Source organism: Numenius arquata, unplaced genomic scaffold (assembly GCF_964106895.1).
Source record: "Numenius arquata unplaced genomic scaffold, bNumArq3.hap1.1 HAP1_SCAFFOLD_1263, whole genome shotgun sequence".
NCBI lineage: Eukaryota > Metazoa > Chordata > Aves > Charadriiformes > Scolopacidae > Numenius > Numenius arquata.
Genome location: NW_027414534.1, coordinates 1 through 8,112, shown reverse-complemented (window position 1 = coordinate 8,112; position 8,112 = coordinate 1). Strand labels below are relative to the sequence as shown.

At 70.8% G+C, this 8,112-nt stretch overlaps 1 protein-coding gene across 1 annotated transcript; it reads left to right on the top strand.

Moving 5' to 3' along the window:
• Positions 1-1,411: 1,411 nt before the first annotated feature.
• Positions 1,412-7,907, top strand: LOC141478058 (coiled-coil and C2 domain-containing protein 1A-like; the record flags this gene model as incomplete). Its single annotated transcript, XM_074167194.1, is given in 14 exon segments — positions 1,412-1,438; positions 1,440-1,472; positions 1,969-2,107; positions 2,319-2,419; positions 3,034-3,114; positions 3,487-3,624; positions 4,274-4,511; positions 4,657-4,775; positions 4,971-5,043; positions 5,168-5,205; positions 5,400-5,564; positions 5,675-5,747; positions 6,357-6,499; positions 7,743-7,907. Coding segments are annotated over 14 exon segments (1,533 nt in total), but the record flags the coding sequence as incomplete, so codon positions are not given.
• Between the last annotated feature and the right edge of the window lie 205 nt (positions 7,908-8,112).

Genomic DNA, 8,112 nt, shown 5'->3' with positions numbered 1-8,112 from the left:
CCCCTCACGTCCCCCATCCCCTCACATCTCCTGTCCCCTCATGTCCCCCATCCCCTCACATCCCCCATCCCCTCACATCTCCTGTCCCCTCATGGCCCCCATCCCCTCACGTCCCCCATCCCCTCACGTCCCCCACCCCCTCACATCTCCTGTCCCCTCATGGCCCCCACCCCCTCACGGCCCCCGTCCCCTCCCGCCATTACCTGGCGGCTGCTCGTTCCTGCGCTTGCCCATCCCTCCGCTCACCTTGGGGGGGGAGAACCGGGCGGCCATCACCGACCAGCCCCTCGCTGCCTCCTCCTCCTCCTCCTCCCGTTCCACCCTCAGGGCCTCAACCTGCCCTTCCCCACCGACATCACCCCCCACCCCGGGGGGGCAGCAGAGGGAACCGAACCCCCCTCCCCATTTCCCCGCTCCCCAGAGGAGGCGCTATTTCCCGCCCCCCCCATCACCTCACGCTTTTCCCGCCTTTTCCGCGGGGCACGCCGGGAGTTGTAGTCTGCCGGAAAGAAAAAAAGGCGCCGCGAAGGGAATTGCGACGGTGGGAGTTTTTGCGACGGCGGCGCCGTAAAGCGCGGCGGGTTGTTGACAGCGGCGGGCGGAGCAGGAAGTGAGTGAGAGCCCGGGGGGGGGGGACACACGGACGGAGCCGGTACCGGGGGGTGAGGGGCCGGGGGGGGCCCGGGGGTCACGTCTGAGGGGGGACCGGGGCGGGGGATAGGGCTTTGGGGGGGGGGAGGGGGGGGCTGGGAGTGTGAGGGGCAGGGGGTGTGAGGCCTTGTGAGGGGGGAACGGGGCCTCGGGGGGGGCCGGGAGGGAATTGGGGTGTCGGGGGGGCTGGGATAGGGGCTCGGGGGGGGGCCGGGAGGGAATTGGGGTGCCGGGGGGGCTGGGATAGGGGCTCGGGGGGGGGCCGGGAGGGAATTGGGGTGTCGGGGGGGCTGGGATAGGGGCTCGGGGGGGGGCTGGGAGGGAGTTGGGGTGTCGGGGGGGCTGGGATAGGGGCTCGGGGGGGGGCCGGGAGGGAATTGGGGTGTCGGGGGGTTGGGGTGGGGGCTCGGGGGGGGGCCGGGAGGGAGTTGGGGTGTCGGGGGGGCTGGGATAGGGGCTCGGGGGTGCTGGGAGGGAGTTGGGGTGCCGGGGGGGGCTGGGGTGGGGGCTCGGGGGGGGCCGGGAGGGAGTTGGGGTGCCGGGGGGGGCTGGGGGTGGGACAGGGTATCGGGGGGGGCTGGAAATTGAGGTTTCTGGGGGGCTGCAGGGGGGGGGAAGGGGCTTTGTGAGGGAGGAAGGGGTCCGGGGGGGGGAACGGGGGGGGCTCTGTTCGGTCTCGCGGGGGGGGGAGCTGGGATCCCCCACCCTCAGGCCGTTCCCCCCCCCTTTAGCTCAGCTCAGCCGGGGGAGGGCCGGGGACATGAGCAGAGCCAGGAGACCCCCCCCCCGCGCCGGGCCACGGCGCCGCCATCGCCAGGCAGGTACGGCCCGGTGTGACCCCCCCCCCCCCCGGGACAGTGGGGGGGGCTGGCTGTGACACCCCCCCCCCCCCCCCCTCCTAGGACACTGAGGGCACTGGGGAGGGTGGCTGTGACCCCCCCGGGACACTGGGGGCGCTGGGGACACTGAAAACACTGGGGGGGGGCTGGGTGTGACCCCCCCGGGACACTGGGGACACTGGATATGGCCCCCCCCCCCCCCGGGACATTGGGGACGCTGGGGGAGCTGGGTGTGACCCCCCCGGGACACTGGGAGCACTGGGAACACTGGGGGGGGGGGGGCTGGCTGTGACACCCCCCCCCCAGGACGCTGGGGGTGCCCTTTGCCATCTTTATCTCCGCCCTTTAATTAATTGCCTTAATTGCTTTCCCTCACCCTGGGGTGGGGCGGGGGGGTCACCGGGGGCGGCCTGGGCTCCGTGTGTGTGTGTGTGTGTGACCCCCCCCCGGCTCGGGGCTGTGTGTCCCCCCCCCCCAGATGGGTTTGCTGCCGGAGCTGGGGCCGGCGGGGGATGAAGAGGAGGAGGAGGAGGAGGGGGGGGCCGGGCTGGAGGCCGAGCTGCTGGCGCTGCTGGGGGGTGGCCCCCCCGCGCCGGGGGAGAAGCCCCAGGGGACAGGTGAGTGCTGTCCCCCCCCCCCCCTCAGTCCCCCCCCTCCTCAGTGTCCCCCCCCCCGTCCATTTTGGGGATAATTAATCCCCCCCCCCCCGTGAAGAAAGCAGCTCCCGTCGGGTTATTTTTACCCCCCCCGGCCCAGACTCCGCTGCTCCTGGGCTTAAACTGTCAAGAAACAGGTATTTGGCCCCAAAAAATGCCCCCCCCCCCGCAGCCCCCCTGCCCATGGAGGCCATCGAGCGCATGGCGGCGCTCTGCATGAGGGACCCCCAGGAGGAGGAGGAGGAGGAGGAAGATGATGAAGAGGATCTGATGGTGAGGGGGGGCGTTCGGTCTCTGGGGGGGGCTCCTTGCCCTCAGGGGGGGGGCTCCTCTCTCTGGGGGTTCAGTCCTCACCCTTGGGGGGGGGGCTCCTGTCTCTGGGGCTTCTCCCCTCACCCCTGGGGGGGCTCCTCTCTTTGGGGCTTCTCCTCTCGCCCTTGGGGGGGGCTTCTTGCCCTCGGGGGGGGGGCTCCTCTCTCTGGGGGGGCTCCTCTCTCTGGGGCTTCTCCCTTCGCCCTCGGGGGGGGGCTCCTCTCTCTGGGGGGGCTCCTCTCTCTGGGGGTTCAGTCCTCAGCCTTGGGGGGGGCTCCTCACCCTGGGGGGGCTCCTCTCTCTGGGGCTTCTCCTCTCGCCCTTGGGGGGGGCTTCTTGCCCTCGGGGGGGCTCCTCTCTGGGGGTTCAGTCCTCACCTTTGGGGGGGGCTCCTCTCTCTGCGGGTTCAGTCCTCACCCTTGGGGGGGGGCTCCTCTCTCTGGGGCTTCTCCCCTCACCCTGGGGGGGCTCGGGGGGGGGGGGGGGGGGGCTTTACTCCTTGCCCTCTCCCACCCCCAAAAAGGGCTTCCTGGCCCCAGCTGGTGACTGGGGGGGGTGGGGGTGTCCCTCGGCAGGCGGAGCTGCAGGAGGTGCTGGGTGACAGCGGGGGGGGCGGGGGGGCCGCGCCGATGCCTCCCCCCACGGTGCGACAGACGGTGAGATCTTCCCCCCCCCCCCCCCCCCCTTTTCTTGCCGTTTGGGGGCATTTTTTGTTTCTTTTCTTCCCCCCCCCCAAACGAGAAACTGTGAGTCTGTGGCACAGCCCCCCCCCGGAGAGGTAAAACCCTTTCGGGGGGGGGGGGGGGGGCAGGAGGAGATGGTTTCCCTTTGTGTCCCCCCCCCGGGGGGGGTTTAGCCGATTTACGGGGATCTATGAGCAAAACCTCTCCCGGAATCCCCCTTTTTAGCCCTTTTCAGACAATCCCTCTTCATGGGGGGGGGGGGCGCTGGGAGCAGCGGGAGAGCCCCCCCCCCTTCCCATCCCCATGTCCCAGCATCTCCCCGGGGGGGGGGGGGGAATCCCGCAGGTGCCGGAGCCCCCCCCGGATCCCGAGGGAATGGAGCGGCGGCTGCGGGAGCGGGCGGACATGTACCGGGCGGCCATCGGGGGGGCCGGGGGGGCCGGGGACGGCGCCCGCCTGCGACGCTACCAGAGGGGTCTCAAGGTGAGCCCAAACCTTGGGGGGGGGGGCGCGGGGGGGGGCCCCACTTCCTTTCCCTTCCCTCTTTAATTAAACCCAAACCCTCGGGTCGGGAGCTCCCAGAGTTTCCTGGTTTTTTTTTTTTTTGGGGGGGGGGGGTTTGTCTTTAGGGCAGGAATTCCTCGGGGAAAACTGGGGGGGGGGAGTGTCCCTCAATTTCAGCGTGTTAATTGGGGGGGGGGTGGGGTGTGTGTTAATTGGGGGGGGGGTTAATTGGGGTCTCTCGGGGCTGGGACTGGGGAGGAGGGGGGTGGTTTTTAACCCTTCAGAGGGGTTTTTGGAGCCCCGGGGGGGGGGGGTGTTTGTCCCCAAGTTCCCCCCTTCCCTGAGGAATCCATCCCCCCCCCTGGGAACACCCCCCGCCCCCGGCTGGGAGAGTGGGGGGGCTGAGGGGGGGGGGATTTTGGGGGGAGAACAAGGAGTTTGTAGAATTTGGGGCTGGATCCCTGGTGGGGGAGAGCCCCCCGGGCCCTTTCTGGGGCAGTTTTGGGGCAGTTTTGGGGCAGTTTTGGGGCAGTTTTGGGGCAGTTTACCCCCCCCCCCCCCTTTTCCCCGGGGAACGGGACGGGGGGGGCCGTTTGACACCCCCCCCCCCCCTCACCCCGTGTTGCAGACGCTGGAGACCCTCCTGGCGGACGTCAAGAAGGGGAAGAAGATCCAGGAGGAGGAAATCCCCCCCCCGGTGGCTCTGGGGAAGGGGGTGAGCCCCCCGCTGCCCCCCCCGGCCTCCTCTCTGCCCGATGCCCCCCAGAATCTCCCCCGGCCCCCCCAAAATCTCCCCCAGCCCCCTCCCGTCGGCGTCGCGTCTCCGGAGACGAAACCATCTCCTTCCTCGCCGTGTCCCCCCCCAGGCAAGTCTTTGGCTACTTCCCCCCCCCCAGAGGTGGCCGTAGCCCCCGTGGCCAGCGGGGAAAGTGGTGGTGGGGGGGGTGTGTGTAACACCTCTCCCCTCTGTGTGTGTGTGTTTGTGTGTGTCCCCCCCCTCCCCTCCTCCAGGCTCGGGGGCCACCGAGGGGCTGCTGCGGGACCGGCAGCGTGGCTACCAGCTGGCAGCGCTACAAGCCAAGCGGCGCGGGGACCTGGAGGCGGCCACCAAGCTCTACCGGGTGGCCAAGGTACGGCCCTGGGGGCGGGGGGGGGAAATCGGGGGGGGGGGGGGGAGGAGAGAGACCCCAGGATTTCCCTTCCCCCGCTCGAGATCGCCCCAAATTTCTCCAGAGCGGAGAAAAAAAAAAAAAAACTTAAATTTCCGTGCCCCCCCCCCCCCCTCATTCTTTTTTTGGGGGGGGGGGTCTGTGTTTTTCCCCCAGAGCCTGGAGCCGCTGCTGGAGGCCGTGGGGCAGGGCCGCCCCGTGGGGCTGAGCCAGGTGCCGCCCCCCCCGGGTACGTGATGGGGGGCTGGGGGGGGGGTGGGGGGGGGCCTCTTGATCCCCATCATGGTGTCCCCATCTCCCCCCCCCCCCCCCTTCCTGCCCCCCAGGTGCCGATGGTCCCCCTCTCCCCACAGACCCCCTGCCGAAGGAGCCGCTCTCGCCCCCCGCCCAATCCCGGCCCCCCACGACCCCCCCGGGGCCGGCCCCCCACCCCCCCCCGGCTCAGAGTCCCGAGGGTAAGTTCCAGACCCCCCCCCCCCTTACCCCCCCCACGCCCCCCCCCAGCCCAAGGAGAGGAAACGGAGAGAGAAAAGGTGGATTCAAGCTTTTTTCTCTCACCCCCCCCCCTCCTTGTTTTCTCCCTACCCCCCCCCCCCCCCCAAAAAAAAAAATAAACCAGAGCCCCCCCCGCCCCCCCGGGACGCGCTGGAGGCCCTGCAGCAGCGCATGGAGCGTTACCGGGGGGCGGCGGAGGCGGCCGAGGCCCGAGGGGACGCCCGCAAAGCCCGCATGCACCAGCGCATCGTCACGGTGCGTGTCCCAGGCGTGTGTCACGCGTGTCCCGCGTGCCGCTTGGCACGGCACCCCCCACCCCGGGCTCAAACCGCCCCCCTCCCCTTTCCCCCCCCCCCCCCCCCCAGCAATACCAGGCCGCCATCCGGGCCCACAAAGCGGGGAAAACGGTGGATTTCTCCGAGTTGCCCGTTCCACCAGGTATTTGCCCCCCCCCCCAGGGTATTTGCCCCCCCCCGGTATTTGCCCCTCTCTCTTTCACCCCTGCTGGGTGTTTACCCCCCTCCCTTTTGCCCTCCCCCCCAGGTATTTGCCCCTCTCTCTTTCCCCCCCCCCCCCCCCCCCCCGGGTATTTGACCCCCTCCATTTCACCCCTCCCCCAGATATTTGCCCCCCTCCCCATTTATTTGCCCCTCTCTCTTTCGCTCCCTCACCCCCGGGTATTTGCCCCCCTCCCTTTCACCCCTCCCCAGGGATTTGCCCCCCCCCGGGTATTTGCCCCCTTCCCTTTCGCCTCCCCCCGCCCCGGGTATTTGACCCCCTCCATTTCACCCCTCCCCCAGGTATTTGCCCCCCTCCCTTTCTCCCCCCCTCTCCAGCTATTTTCCTCACTCCCTTTTGCCCCCCCCCCCGGGTATTTGCCCCCCTCCTTTTGCCCCGGGGTGTCTGGGGGGGCTGTTTTCCCGGCCCCAGGGGTGTCTCGGGGAGGAAGATTCGGGCACCCCCAGCCCAGCGAGGGGTTGGGGGGACCCTTTGGTACCCCCCCCCCCCCCCATCACCCTGCCCTTTGCCCCCCCCCCCCTTTCCCAGGCTTCCAGCCCATCCCGGGGGCGGAGGCGCCGGCCGGGGGGGGGGACCTGGGGGGGCTGCTGGAGGCGGCGGCGCAGTTGGCCACCCAGGGGGACCCCCGGGAGGAGGAAGAGGAGGAGGAGGATGGCGCCGAGGAAGCAAAGGTGGGGGTTTTGGGGGGGCTCGGGACCCCCTGACCCACTTCCCCCCCCCATAAGGACCCAAAACGGGGCACGGGGAGGGGTCTGGAGGGGATGCTCCCCCCGCCCCCCAGCGCCTGCGGGGGGGTGTGTGTGTGTGTCTTGTGTTCTCCCCCCCCCCCCCGTCCTCTGACACTGTGTGTCCCCCCCCCATCCCAGCCGCCCCCCCGCACTGCCCCGGCGAGAGCCCCCCAGCCCAGGCAGCCCCCGCCGCCCCCCCGGGCCTCCGCCCCCCCGAATCCGGCTGCGGGGGCCAAACCCCCCCCCAAAAACGCCTCCAGAGGTACCGACCCCCACCGGCACTGCGTGTCCCCCCCCCCCCCGAGTCTGCCTGGGACGGGGGGGCGTCAGGGGGGACTTGGGGTGGGGGGGGGCTGAGGGGGACCAGGGTGCAGGGGGGGTGGAGGGGACTGGGATGCTGGGGGGGGGGGGCGAAAGGGGGGCCGGGGGTCAAGGGGGGACGGGGGTGTCAGGGGGTGAAGGGAGTGGGGGGGCTGAAGGGGACTTGGGGTGCTGGGGGGGGGGGGGGCAAAAGGGGTTGGGGGGAGTGTGTGTGTGAATGGGGTGTTGGGGTGCCGGGGGGGGGGCAAAGGGGGTCTGGGGGGGGTGGTGTGTGAATGGGGTGTTGGGGGGGTGGGGGGGGTGGGAATGGGGTGCTGGGGGGGGTGTGTGTGTGGGAATGGGGTGCTGGGGGGGGGGGCAAAGGAGGTCTGGGGGGGTGTGTGGGAATGGGGTGTTGGGGGGGTGGGGGGGGTGGGAATGGGGTGCTGGGGGGGGGTGTGTGTGAATGGGGTGCTGGGGGGGGTGTATGTGTGGGAATGGGGTGCTGGGGGGGGGGCAAGGGGCACTGGGGTGGGGGGGGGGCTGAGGTGGGGGGGGGTGGTGTGTGTGTGTGAATGGGGTGCTGGGGGGGGGCAAAGGGGGTCTGGGGGGGGGGGGGGGTGTGGGAATGGGGTGCTGGGGGGGGTGGGGGTGGGTGGGAATGGGGTGTTGGGGTGCTGGGGGGGCAAAGGAGGTCTGGGGGGTGTATGTGTGGGAATGGGGTGTTGGGGTGCTGGGGGGGGGGCAAGGGGCACTGGGGGGGGGGGGGGGGCTGAGGCGGGGGGGGGGTGGTGCGTGTGTCATAGGGGGTATAAGGGGTGGTGTGGGATGCACCTCTCCTCCCCCACCCCCCCGGGACGCTCTGTGCCCCCCCCCAGCCCGGCAGCAGCTCCTGTTCCTGGAGGGCCGGCGGCGGCGGCTGCTGGAGGCCGCGCTGGGAGCCAAGCGCCGCAACGACGCGGAGGGGGCCAAGCTGCTGCTGCGCCAGGCCAAGGGGCTGGAGCCGCTCCTGCAGGCCGCCCGCAGCGGGCTCCCCGTCGACATCGCCAAGGTGGGGGGGTCTGTGTGTGTGGGGGGGGGGTGTGGGGGGGTGTCCCGGTTTATATTTGGGGGGGAAAAGGGGGGCGGGAGAGGGGGGATGGCGGTTTGGAGGTCTTTGAGCCGGTCCCTGGGCTCCCCCCCCCGTCTCCGGCAATCCCCCCCGTTTCTGGGATTCCCGTCTCCGGGATTCCCAGATTTCCCCCCCCCACCCCACC